At 41.3% G+C, this 14,343-nt stretch overlaps 1 protein-coding gene across 4 annotated transcripts in view; it reads left to right on the top strand.

Annotated features, from left to right (window-relative positions):
- Positions 1–14,343, top strand: part of COL6A5 (collagen type VI alpha 5 chain) — a 131,375-nt gene that overhangs the window by 92,009 nt on the left and 25,023 nt on the right. For all 4 annotated transcript variants that reach the window (XM_034662018.1, XM_002927736.4, XM_034662017.1 and 1 more), the window contains exons 30-36: positions 1,379–1,414; positions 1,530–1,566; positions 5,111–5,122; positions 7,093–7,577; positions 10,124–10,217; positions 10,753–11,412; positions 14,088–14,175. In XM_034662018.1, the coding sequence (XP_034517909.1) occupies positions 1,379–1,414; positions 1,530–1,566; positions 5,111–5,122; positions 7,093–7,577; positions 10,124–10,217; positions 10,753–11,412; positions 14,088–14,175 (1,412 nt within the window). The remainder of the gene's footprint in view (positions 1–1,378; positions 1,415–1,529; positions 1,567–5,110; positions 5,123–7,092; positions 7,578–10,123; positions 10,218–10,752; positions 11,413–14,087; positions 14,176–14,343) is intronic.

Below are 14,343 nucleotides of genomic sequence, written 5' to 3'. Positions count from 1 at the left end.
CCTACAAAAGGAAGGATGAGACTCTGCATCTCTTAGTGAGGCATGTAATTTCCTGATTCTGGTCAGGAAGAACCCAGTGGATAGAATTATGGATGCCACAACATTTCTGGATAACACCAGCAGCACGCAATGGGCCACCTCAGCATTCAGCAGACATTTAACTGTTTATTGGGGGGATGAATGGTTGGATGGATGGATAGATGGAATGATAGATGGATGGACAGATGACCCAGTTGTCATTTACAATAGAGGTTCTTACACTGACATCCCTGGTTGAGCTTCTGAGCCCAGTGAAATTGTATGAGTGTGAACCTGCAATAGAATTTTCTGGATCCAGTTTACTAGTATTCACCAGTTGCTCAAAGAGACCTATGTGTGTTGAACATGTTAAGAATGGCTGCCAAGAAGAAGCCTGATCCTGATAAAAGGAAGTAATAAGGGGAAAAAAGAAAAGTTCAAGCCGTGAAAAAAGCATTGCCTTTTTTTTTTTTTAAGGAACCTTCTTGATTCGTTTCAGCCAATTATGCATACTTCTTGGTTTATAACTCTCAGCCTTTATGAGCTTACTCTTTTGTGTAATGCCCATTTTGCTACGTAATTATCTCTGGTTCTTTCACACACGTAGAGCTTGTATGCTACCACCCGCATTTTAAGCTTCTTGATTTGTAATACATCTGTACCTCTGAATTCTCAATAAATTCCTCTCCTTGTGGCATGCTTTGGGAAGCCTGCTGTTTACATTTCAAGTTTTCTCATGAGAAGTACCTTCTTTTTTTTTTTTTATACTTTTTTTAAAATTTTATTATATTATGTTAATCACCATACAGTACATCCCCAGATTCCGATGTAAAGTTTGATGCTTTTAGTTGCGTATAACACCCAGTGCACCATGCAATACNATTTTATTATATTATGTTAATCACCATACAGTACATCCCCAGATTCCGATGTAAAGTTTGATGCTTCATTAGTTGCGTATAACACCCAGTGCCACCATGCAATACGTGCCCCCCTTACTACCCATCACCAGTCTATCCCATTCCCCCACCCCCTCCCCTCTGAAGTCGAGAAGTACCTTCTAAGTGTTATATCCTTGGTACAAACATCTTTAAGAAATACTTTTGTTTCTTCTCACCTAGAAAAGTAATTCAGTTCACTCTGGGCAGACATTAGCTTTAACTGATCTAACACTGAAACAAACAAGTTTACACCATTGGTTTAAGTGGGGAAATAGCATTATAATATACCAGTTCAGAATATTTTAACTGCTCTCTGCCAGCTGTGCTTTTAAGAATGAAGGTTTTTTTCTTTACTCTTGTTTTGCCACTAAAGACTCCGGTTTACATCCCAATAACTTGCTCTGGTTTTGTTTTCCTAGGGCATGAAAGGCATGGCGGGGAAACCCGTATATTCCGTAAGTATCTCCTTATTCACAAATGGAAACCTCACCAGTCCACTGACAAATCAGTATGGCCACTCGGAGGTCACTGTGCTCATGTTTCTGTTCTCTTTCTCTTTTTTATTCACAGCAATGTGATCTGATCCAGTTCATGCGGGACCATAGTCGTGAGTATCTGTGTGTCATGGAACAAGAGGGTCAGTGGGTTGGTGAGGGCACGTAGGATGAGTGTGGTGTGCATATGCAGAATCAGTAAGCTGAACCCCGTGGTGACGTGTGTCCTCTGCAACAGGTTTGTCCTGAGTACTTGCTGTACAAACCACTCCCATCAAAGGTGGGAGGGAAAGGGGTATAAGTAAAAGACCCAAGAAGTATAGGAGAGAAAATATGCTTCTGGGAAACAACTGGAAACCAACTCAAAAGGTGTTTGAACTAGCTCACACAAATACAACAATTTTGTACAAGGGTCTGCAAGGGCCTGGTGTTAAAGGGATGAGCCTGGAGATTTGGGTTTAGTCAGTTAGTTACTTAGTCAATGACGTCTTCTCGGATGGGGGTGCTTTAATGCGTTTATGGGGAAGTGACGGAGAGCAGCAACACAATAGTTTCAGCAGAGGAATAACGCAGGAGTCAACAAATTGAGAAATTGTCTTTAGTTAGGAGGGAGGGGAAATAAGGTAGAAGTCCGGCATCTCGTTTCTGAAAGTTTATCCCAAGGAAATAAAGCAAAAGAAAGAAAAAATTATAGGCAAATATGCTTATTGAAATATTATTCATTAGCACAAAATGAATGTACCTTTGGACTATTTCCACTTAGAGAATAATTAGATTATGGTGCATCATCTTCTGAGCAAATACTAAGCAGATCTTGGTTTTTTTTTGAAGACTCAATCATAATATGAATAATATTGTCATTAAAAAGCAGAAAATTAAATTGGATCCTCATTATTTTTACATATAGGTAAATATTTACACAGAAACGAGTTCTAGAAGCAAAAGTAGAAAAATGCAACAACTTACTTTGTTAGAGTGGTAGCATTTTAAGTGATCTGTTTTTTTTCATGCTTCCATTGTGACTTATAATGATGCCTATACAAGCACAGTCAGAAGAATATAAGATGGGCAAATTGGAGAGACTTTACGGTAGGAGACTGGATAAAGATGTAGTCATTGCAAGTGTGGGGCAAGGAAAGAACAAAAAGAAAAACAAGTTTGAAATAAGCATAAAGCCAGAGCGGGAGAGGCTTAGTACCTTTGTGGATGAGAGGGCAGGAGGAATTGTGAAGGGAAATCACTGGATGGGAAAATAGGATGACATTAAACATTTTAGAGGTAAGGGGATGTCGTGTGGGTCCTAAATTAAATGATCTACAGGCAGCTAAATAAATAGACTGTCATAAAGGTGAGGATCAAGAGAGGAGACTGTGATGTTGAAGTCACTCACATGCTTGTGGTCCTTGAGGCTGCAGGGATGGGTGAGGTCCTAAAGATGTGAAACTGCAGAGAAAGAAACAGAAACCCAAGGGATGAATCCAGGAAGACATCTTAGCAAAAAGAGTGGGACCAAAGGACAGCAAATGGCATTGCAGAGATGGGGAAGTCCTGCAAATGTGGATAGCTTGAAAAGAAGCAAGAAAAGGCCAAAGGACAGAAGATTCACAGGGAGAGGACCTGAGCGAAAGATGTTGCTTGAGAATTGAAAGCCTTTCCAGCACCCAAGGAAGCGAGAACCAGGGTCTGGGGTCCTGGGGCAATAGAGGGAGAACCATTGTAGGGGAGGAGAATTCTTCTCAGGTTATCAATAGATATCTTCCCAAGGAAGAACGAAGGAGAAGGAAGCGGTAGGGGAGGTAAGTACTGGTCTGTGGAGGGTTAGGGATTTGAAGACAGTTTTCCAACACTGTATGAAAGGAGTTAGCCAGGAAATTAGGGGGTCAGGGGAGTGTGGGTTCTATAACCAGATATGGTGCTGATAGGGAAGCATGGAACTCCGGAATGCAGAACCGAGATGGGATTTGGGTGACAGGTCTTTAGAGCTAATTCAGAGAGCCTCACTTTATAGGTGACATCATGAAGGCCCTGTGGGGTTGGACTCCTGGTCTACCACGTTTGCTCTTCAGTCCTGCAGCACCCCAGTCCTGCAACACTGGGGTGAGGCTCGGATCCTGAGCTGGTGATTGGGTCCCCAACCCCCAGAATAAAATAAAAGCTCTAAGGGGCTGAGGGGAATGAGGAGGGGGGGTGGTTTTATTAAGAGTTAATTGGACAGTTATGTAGTCAGGGCCAGGGTCCCCAACAAGAAAACAAGGAGCTGGGACAGCCAAGATGAAACCACACCAGCATCCTATTTTATGGCTTAGACAAGACCGCAATAGCATCCTGTCTAGCAGGCTCTGAAGAAGTGACTTTTGCAAGACATCCTAAAACAAAACAGTTAATCATGAAACATCGGTCACTATCACAAGGTGAGGCAGTGAGTCTCCAGATGTCGGCCCCAAAGACCATCAAGACGTGAACAATAACCTGATAGGTAGATGGGTGCATGATCAAAGCCCCAACTGGCCCACCTTAGCAACCAATCCACCAGTTACGAATAAAAGAGGAGGGCCCAAATGATTAGAATTTTGGAGGGAGGGGCATAAGTAAAGAAGATTTTTAGGACAAATAAACACACTAAAGGAGATCAAGTAGTTTTCCCAAAGTCAAGCAGCTTTGCCACACTCAAACCCAGACAGGTACATCCATTTCCAGAGCCTGTGTCTCTAGCCTCACAGCTGGGTTGGAGGTAAACAAATGGAGGTTCTCAGTCAGAGAAAAAGGGATCTGTTGCAGGCCTTGAGATGCAGAGGCCGTGGGTTCTGAGTCCTGTCTGCTGGCAGTTAGCATCTCAGCAGCCACAGGATGGAGACAGTCAAAAGGTGTTAATAGGAGTGACGTGAGAGCACATGAGCTATGGGACAGCAGGGTAGAGGTTAGGCTGTTGCCAGTGCTAATAAAATCTTTTATTATATTGGAGTGACTCACTTGCTTTTTAAGAATTGAGAAACATGAGCAAGGAAATTGTCAGGCCAGTGCTTTCTACAGATTTACCAACATCTCCTTCTGATTGGTCGCCTGCTTATACAGTAAATCACTTAGAAAAACCAGATGCTTTTTGCTCAGGAGAAACCCTTGGGAGCTTTCCCTCCTCTCCCTAGATACAGAGATCGCTCAAACCCAGGAGCTGTATTTTTCAGCAGAGGCCAAGTTTATTTGGAAATCCCCACATTTCTGCAGGAAAAGAGAGGTTCCCAAGGCGTTCATCTGGGAGGAAAATAAGCCCCCTCATATTTTAGCCTTGCCTTGCTGAATGACTCTCAAGGCTACAGGAAGAGAGACAAAACAAATTGAAGTTGAGCTATGTTGCCTTTTAATCAGAGGCTCATCTATTCTGCTTCTAAGACAAGTGATCAGTGTTCCAGATTTCAACCAAGACTTCAGTCTGCTGGCCATGGCTCACAAGAAAAGAAGGTCAGGAAGTTTCACCCATTAATACAATTCTGTGTACGTATTCCTCAGGCCTCCAACCTTGGCTTCCTGTAATTTAGGAATTAGCCTCATTTGCAAGTAGAGTCAAAAAAAAATATTAAGGTTTGCTGATTTGTTTTGGGGGATTATTTTTAGTCTGTGTGCCAAAAATGTAACAGACTCTTCTCTCTCTCTCTTTTATAGCTTGTTGGAAAGGTGAGTATTCTCACTGTACTGTGCTTCTTGCTGGAGTAATTAGCTGCATTCTGACAAGACCCATTTGAAAGAAACTCTCAGCCCTGTGGGAAAAAGGACTTCTTCTTTCTATGAAGACACTTCTAACTTGTGATTATGCCTATAGTTGTCAATGTCATTTTCCTACCTGATTGTAAAATGGTGACACCCAGCCCCGAGCCCCTTCACACTATTGTGCTTTCTAGGTCCTGTTCACAATTCCGTTTCTTCATGGAGTAGGCGGCATTGCTGGGGAATTCAGGGACAGGGCTCTGAATGACCACATTGTCTTGCTCTGTTGCTGACCCTGTGGACACTGGCTTCTTGGACGTGTGATGTTTCCTTTCCTGTCTCTGACCCACACGCACACCTTTCGTTTCACCGAGCGCTCACCTTTTATACACCTGACCTTGCTGTGGGTGGTCTTCCTGGGGCCTGGACCGCAGTGGGAGTCCCATGGCACCTTAGATCCTTTGGACTCCATTGTTACTGAAGCTGTTATGTCAATGTCAAGAGCTCCTGGACTCCCAGAAGCCTGCTGGTGTAGACCCATAGGGACTTATCCCGAAAGTTTGAGCTTATTCCAAAATTTGGCATCATTAACTTTAATTCTGAAAAGCAAACAAACAAAAAACCTTACACATGTAAGTGCCCAATAAAACTTCATGGATTTGAATTAAATTTATCAGTTACCCTGCTTGGCACTAGGAAAAGGAGAAAATAAAAATAAATAGAAACTGGTTCTGCTTTCTGGGAGAATCTGTGACAATAGGTCAGGCTTGAAGAGGCTTTCCTACCACTTCTTTAATAATTTTTAGTATTAGGGCTAAGAAGGGAAGAATACTTAATTTTTCATGTTTTATTGCTCATTATTAGCTTTGATGTTTTTTCTTCGCTATAAAATTCCTTGATTCAAAGCATCTCTGAATCAACCCTTCGTCTCCTATTCTGTTGCTGAGAACAGTGGGTGGGGTATGGGATGTGTAGAGCCTAACGTGCTTGGGGAGTTCGCCAGTTTGAAGATAGTAGAGGAGTCTCTGTAGATGAGAGTGTTTGTTCTTTAAATAACCCCCTTTTCTCTTCCTGTGTTCAGACTTCAGTAGCACCTTGAAAAGTTAGGTTTGATACGTAGGGGCGATTCCCTGTGAGATTCCTAAAGTTCAATCATCAGAAGATTATTAGCATTGAGTTGGAAATTGCGAACAGCCCCATTTTTATAACAGCTCATTGCAAGCCTGCTGTGGTCCTGCTGCTCCCTCCTCCAGCCACCCTTGCTTTCACTCAAAGGCTAGTTCCTTGAGGGCCCTGGGGGTCCCTGTCTTGGGAAACAGCCTCTTTGTCCTCCAAATACTAGTCACTCTGTACCTTCCCGTGGAGCAGTCCTCTCCAGGACAGATTCCTTGAGAGCAGGCTTGAATTTGGGTCATCTTTGCATGTCTGTCACCCAGCATGCTACTCAGTGAAAATTTATTGCATAAGTAGATGAAAATCTTCCAACTGACTATAGTTATTAGTAGATCATATCTGAAGATTTTTGAAGACAGTAAGCTTTAGAAACCCTCAAAGCTATCGATTTCTTTTATTCATTTTTTAAAAAATTTACTTACAGTAAAATTCATTTTTTTGTGTGAGTTCCATTTCAACACTGCATAGATTCATGTAACCACCACCACGATCAGGATTCCGAACTGCTCTGTCAGCCCAGATACTCCTGTCAATTTCTTTTTAAATAGCAGGCTGATTGAGGGCTGTGAAGTCTGAGTATTATGCCACTGCATATGAATGCTCTAGACCCATATGACACCTTCACACGAACAAAGAGTTACTTGTTCTGGAGCTGGAGGCAACACACTAGCCCTTGGTGTGAACCAGCCGCACCCCTGGAGTAAAAGGAATGGGAAGGGCTTTTGATCAGCAAAATAACTTCATACTTCTGCTTTTCATGTTTGCAGGAACGTGTCCAGTGTACCCAACAGAGCTGGTATTTGCCCTGGACCAGTCCTACGGTATCTCCGAACAGAGATTTAATGAAATGAGGGAAATCGTCATATCCATTGTCAATGACCTTAACATCAAGGAAAGTAACTGCCCGGTGGGAGCGAGAGTTGTTGTAGTTTCCTATGACTCAGGCACGAGCTACCTCATCCGCAGGTCAGACTACCGTAACAAGAAACAGCTCCTCCAGCTTATTTCCCAAATAAAATACCGACCCCCCACAGAAGCCCGAGATGTTGGTAATGCAATGAGGTTTGTGGCCCGGAACGTTTTCAAGCGGACATATGCAGGAGCCAACGTGAGGAAAGTCGCTGTGTTTTTCAGCAATGGACAAGCAGCCAGTCGGTCATCCATCATCACCGCCACCATGGAGTTCAGTGCCCTAGACATCAGTCCGGCAGTCTTTGCTTTTAACGAAAGGATTTTCCTTGAGGCTTTTGAGGTAAGAACTTCCCTTGGCAACTTCTGCCTGTATAACATAGAAAGACAGGGATAGTGGGGAATAAGGGAGTGGGATACGTGGTCTCTTTTTTCCTGCAATTTTCCCAGCTGTATTGTTGCCAGGGTCCGTGAAATCCAATGTCTAATAACGGTGGTAGTCAGTCATACAGTAGCCACATTTGCTCAGCTCCAGCTGTGCGCCAGGCTCCGTCCCTAGAACTTTACATTCGTACTCACAACCCTCTGAAGTGAATGTTGTTATCTCCATTTAAAAATGAGAAAACTGAGGCCCAGAGAGTTTGAGTGACTTCTCCAATTTTGTACAGCTAATAAATGGCTGAATCAAAATTCCAGCTAAGGTTTGTCTGATAGAAGGGGCCGTGAATATGGTGTTCTACCAGCCCCCTGCAGATCAGCTGTTCCTTACATCTGTCATCTGCTTGCTGTATCTCGTTGAATAGCTGGTCTTAACTTATGATAGATGAAGTTTAGGGGATCTTTGAACCTCTAAAGTTGTGTAAAACATTTAATGGTAACAAACATATGAACCCAAGAGAGGTTTGGATCGACAGATTCTTATGGGAATCTATGTTTCTTCCTCTTCCCCCCAAAACTGAAGAATTTCTCCATCTACTGTTCTACTGTTTAGATTGTCCATGAACTACATGCTCCTAGAGCTGGGTAAAGCCATGGTGTCATCAAGAGGTCTAGATATATACACAATACCTATATTTCTACTGTAAAAAGAAAAAGAAGCCCTCTATAACACAAAAAGAGTCAATCTGCTCATGACATATCCAAGTAGTTTTTGGGAATAGGAACCACAGAGAGAGCCACAATAGAAACTGACAAAAAGGATTGTAGGAAGTCAAAGTTTTCTCTAGAAAAATGATTACCTCCCAACATACTAGATTATTTACTTATTTGTTATTTTATGGTATATGTCCCCACTGCACTAGACTGTAAGGTGGGGATTTTATCTGCTTTGTTTGTTTCTGTATCCCCAGCACCTAGAATACTACCTATAACATTATTGGCATTCAATAAGTATTTACTGAATGAATGAATGAATGAATGAATGAATGAATGAAGATCATATGGTTTATTCTTAAGAATAAACTTCCTTGATTTACCAAGGCAGTATTTAGTCTTTCCATGGGGGACAAACAAGGTCAAATGCAAAATAATACCCAAAGCATCCAATTTTCATAAACAAAATAGTAGGGAATGTGGTAAATACTTTCTGATTATAAGACCGGAATAATTATAAGTATTTTCAAATGCTCACTCAACACTTTATAGAAAAACAGGGTGCAGCTTTTCTAACCCTTTACTTTCCCAAGGAAGAAGGGAAAAAAGCATGAGTATTCTTGTGGATTGAGAGATACTTCATCACCACCTGGGAATGACAGGTTCCTTTCATGGTAGTGAAAGTATCTGCCTTCCGTGGTGCCTCAAACAGATTAAATGCCCAATATATAGCTATTGACTCCCTGAATGAATGAGTGAATTAGAGAATGAATGGATGCTACATATTGCCCATTTCAGTAAGTATTAAAGCAAGAAAAGCGATCAAGAGACAGACAAAATCAGGCCATGTACTACCAAGAATTTTGAATAGACATAGTGTCTTTTGTCTACTATCTTTGGAAATACACTTTTAATTTAGAATTTGTGATTGAGGAAGTCCACTTGACATCTGAAAGGTGTACTTTCTTCTAAACAGTGTCATTTGGGTGGAAATAGTTAAGATCACTGCTTAAAGAGGCCAAGGGAAACTTGTATGTAGATAAAATTTCTGCAAGATCCAACCTCAGAAGCTGATGTGTGGTTGATAATCAGCTGGTGCATAATCAGAAGCATGTGGGGGCCCCTGGCTGGCTCAGTCAGTAGAGCATGAGACTCTTGATCTTGGGGTTGTGAGTTTGAGCCCCACATGGGGTACTTAAAAATAAAATCTTAAAAAAAGAAGGATGTAAAATTTAATGAAGAATTTCAGATTTGGAAATAAGTGTGAGATTTTAATGCTTGCCCTGGTGAGTGAATTTGATGGTTATCGTGTGGTGTTTTTCTCATCATAAAATAAAGATGCTGATACCTGCCTTACATACTTCTTTGTGTTGTTTAGAGTAAAAGGGGGATGGTGTGTGTGTGTGTGAGAGAGAGAGAGAGAGAGAGAGAGAGAGAGAAGATGTACTGAATAGAGCAAAAGGCTATAATGCAAGATAATGGTGATTAGTTAGGGTTTTTTTTAAAGATTTTATTTATTTATTTGACAGAGAGAGAGACAGCCAGAGAGAGAGGGAACACAAGCAGGGGGAGTGGGAGAGGAAGAAGCAGGCTCCCAGCGGAGGAGCCTGATGTGGGGCTCAATCCCAGAACGCCTAGGATCACGCACTGAGCCAAAGGCAGACGCTTAACGACTGAGCCACCCAGGTGCCCCAGATAGGCGTTTTTCAAACTAATCCTTAAAGTGAGCCCACAATGGCTTCCTGATAATGGTTGAAGAAAATGAGCAAAACAGCATATACTTGTTTTTCATTACAGTTTGACAACACTGGAACATTTCAGGTGATCCCAGTTTCTCCAAATGGAGAGTATGAGCCATTAGAAAAATTTCAACACTGTACACTTTGCTATGGTAAGACCCATGAGAATGTATTGTGCCTTCTGGGTGAGTTGCTAAATCTGGCTTTATCAGATATTTCTAGTTTTGAATATAGATTCTATTTTAAGTTTTCCAGTCTTCTAACACCATACATATGGGTTTAAATCTCTGTAATATTTAGAGCTTCCAGAGAATGTGAAAATTGGTTTAGAATACTATCCCAATTGATGTGGCTTTTCTTTGGGGACCGTTTGGTAGTATGTATCAAAAACCTCTAAGATATTGAAAATATTTTCTAAATGAGTTTAAACATGACTTGCAGACTTCAAGCACACATGCTACCTTCATCTGCTTTCAACAAAGACCTTCCCAAATTGCATTCTAGTGGCTACAGAAATATTGGGACATTGAAAATTCTTCATTAATTTAATTAATGTGAGATTAAAGAGGTATTGATCAGATAATTAATTCTTGGTAATCAGTCACTGAATCACTTGAAAAAGGTCTCAGATAATAGTGTCTTGTTGTGCAGACCTTGAACCAATCATGAATCTCTCTGTGTTTTCAGATAAATGTTTTCCAAATGAGTGCATCAAAGAGATTTCTTTACCTGAAGATGCATACATGGATGTAGCCTTCCTCTTAGACAATTCTCAGACTATAGCAAATGATGAGTTTAAGGCTGTGAAAACCTTGGTGAGCTCTATGATTGACAACTTCAAAATTGCATCAGACCCTGGAATCTCAAACTTTGGCGATAGGATTGCCCTGTTGAGCTATTCTCCTTGGGATAGTTCTAGGGAAAAGAAAGGTGTGGTAAAAACAGAGTTTGGATTTACAACTTACAACGACGGAGTCCTAATGAAGAGGCACATCCAGTCTTCCTTCCGACAGCTAGAAGGAGAAACCACCATCGGCCATACCCTACTGTGGGTTGTAGAGAACCTCTTCCCACAAACACCGAACTTGAGAAAACACAAAGTCCTTTTTGTGATCTCAGCTGGAGAATATCATGAGAGAAAGGAGTTCTTGAAGAAGGTGGCTCTGAGGGCCAAATGTCAAGGCTATGTCATATTTGTGATTTCCCTGGGCTCTACATATAAGGAGGACATGGAGGAGTTAGCCAGCTACCCACTTGATCACCACCTGATACAGCTTGGGAGAATTCATAAACCAGATCTGGATTATATTACAAAGTTTATAAAGCCATTTGTTTACTCAGTCAGACGTAAGTCCTTATTTTGTTTTTCTTCTTTAACAAATTAGTGTTTGTTAATAGTACTGATACCCTAACACGTCTTTGAATCCACAGCTAACCCAAACATACAAATCAGATGGTGAGATGGGAACAGGGGTGGGATACATCCTGCTTATACTTTGTTTGTACCTTGGTCATGATGTGGTGAGATCTTTTTCATGATAGAATGTCTTTTACGTAACATCTCAGCACTAAAAGCATGGAGCGATTGGAGGTCTCTGGAGCCAGACCTGCTAAACCTAAGGAAGTTTTAGCAGTCCTTCGATGAGCATTTGCATAAAAGTTTGCCCTGCTGCACCTAGTTTATTTTCAACTGTGGCACACCCTGGAGACCTGTATGAAGGTTTAAAGATGGCACAGTCCTGTGCTGTTCCCGAAGAGTGTAAGCATACAAGTCACATAGGAATCTTGTTAAAACACAAGTCATGGTTCAGTGTGTATAGGGTGGAGCCTGAGATTCTGTATTTCTAACCGTCTCCCCAGTGATGTCAGTGGTTCTGGTCCAAGAATGACACTTTACATAGGGAGGCTCAAGGCCAATGCCCTACAAAATGTCACCCATTGGGTAATAGCTTCAAACTGATCTGCAAGAGAGAGATACAGAAATTGAGAATAGGCATCTGCAAAGTTTTAAAGCAATTTGATATTGCCACAGCATACAAGCTCATGGACGGTGTACTCTGTCCCGTATAACAAGACAGAAGCCACAAGTGTCAGTCTGCAAAGGATTAGGAAAAAAATACCTTCCCTGGGTTTGAGAAAATCTCTAGAGCAGTGGTTCTTGACTGGGGGTGATTCTGTCCCCCCAGACATTTGGAAATGTCTGGAGATACTTTTTTTGGTCACAAATGAGGGAAAGAGAGAGGATACTAGTATCTCATACGTAGAGACCAGAGATGCTGCTAAAAAAAAAAAGAAAGAAAGAAAAAGAAAAAGAAAAGAAAAGAAAAAAGAAGAAAGAAAGAAATGATACAGCTCAAATTGTCAATAGCACTGAAATTGAGAAACCCTGCCTCTAGGGCACCCCACAGAATCAAGGCTGACCCCGTTCTTTCTTTCTGGGACTCTACCAGGTTTAGACCTAGATTCTGTTGGAACCAATCCCACCACCTTTTAAATTCCAAAGCTGCCCTGGTACTCAAGGGATCTCCAGCAGCGCCATCGTGACAGTATCTTGAGAGTTCACTCTCCATTGCAGACAGAGCTCCACCTTTTTGCTGTAACTCATATTTGATTGCAGAATCCAGTAACTTCCCCCTTGGGAATATCATGTTATTTCTTTAACTCCAAATGCCTTCAACTGTTTGATACATCATTTTATTATGTAAAAAGAAAGAAAAAGTGCTTCCAATTAAATGTTGATACCAACTTGCCTATTAGAGTTTTGTGTTTTATAGTAATTGAAAGAACTCTTTTAGACAGACTGGCAGAAGTCGTTCTTGTGCATGCACGAACAGGGAATATGTGTGACACAGACCGGTGGGGGCGTTCCTAACGCTACCTCACATTCAAAACTGGACTCCTGGGAGCTATTTCTTGACTCCAGTTCACTGAGATCTATCTTGTTCAATGCAGTATTGTTCTTTATGTCATCAAGACTGATGGCGACACAGCACTTTAAAAAGACTATAAAACAATTCAAAGCTGATCTTGCTGGGCTCTTACGTTAGGCTTTGCAAGGATTAGAGCTAGCTTACTTTTGATTGCCACTTGAACAACGTTGGTAAATACATCCAGTTCAGTGCCTACCCATAACCACTTGGTTCGTAGGGGTTAAAAGACCCCTCTTCTAATACTTAAGGGAATTGTTCGTAAACTACTGACCCTCATTCTACAAGTTTTGGCGCCGGCATGTTTGCTGTTCCCACGTGCACAGGCAACGCCACCGGTATCACAGTTCCTGCCTTACTAAGGGCAGTGGGCAGACGCAATTGATTAGAAGACTTACTCTCATTTCAGAGAAATGGGGACACGATGCTCATCTTAGAACTAGAGAAGTACAATTGTTGCAAAACCGTAAATATTCTCTGAGATATTTTCATGGAATTGTGGATCATTCTGTGGCCAAAAGCCTCCTTTAACTAAAAACTATTTTCCTGAATGAGGAAAATTAATGATATACTTTTCGATATAGAACAACAGTGGGAAGGGATAATGGGACATATTATTTAGGTCAGTAAGCTAAAATCTTTTCTTTGATTATTTTCTTCCTAGAAAATTGGTGTTAATGGGTGCAGAAGCACAGAAATAGCAGCATGTAATAAAATGCTACCCTTTATGTGTTTGATCCATTAGCATTAATCCGAGTGAAAAGCTTGACAGATTCAGAATAAAATTTCCCTTAGATTCTGTTAGCCTGAGCATGTGGAAATCATGTGTTTCCACATCACAATTAACCTTTAAATGAACAATTTGAGGAGGTTAGTGTTCCATGAGCTTAGTAATTCTTTGGCTGCAAAACACTCTAAAATCAAGTTTTGAATGCTGTTTCTGGTTGCTACTATTTTCTGTTTCCACCCCAGCCAAGTTTTGCTGAAATATTTTAGTGACATTGATTGCTTCAAGAAGATTCCTTTTGGGATTCTTTTCCTTAACAAACATAATTTCTGATTTAAAACCTAACTCTAACTTTGCTCTCTCCATAGGAGGATTCAATGAGTACCCACCCCCAGTGCTTGAGAATGACTGTAGACTCGTCTCAAGAGGAGAGGCTTATCAAAATAGTGATCTCCTGTGAGTTAGAAGTCTCTTCTATTTACAAGCAACTGTTAATTGACTCACGGGTGTATGACTGTGGATGGCAGGTCATTAGGTTGAGGAAGCTAATAAGGTCTCTGAAGTAAAGCCTTCCCATGTATCCCATTTCCTGTAGCAGAAGCTGTGCAGCACTGCCGCTTTCTG

The sequence above is a fragment of the Ailuropoda melanoleuca genome, chromosome 6, assembly GCF_002007445.2.
Source record: "Ailuropoda melanoleuca isolate Jingjing chromosome 6, ASM200744v2, whole genome shotgun sequence".
NCBI lineage: Eukaryota > Metazoa > Chordata > Mammalia > Carnivora > Ursidae > Ailuropoda > Ailuropoda melanoleuca.
Note: the sequence above shows the minus strand (reverse complement) of the source record. Positions and strands in the feature narration are given on the sequence as shown.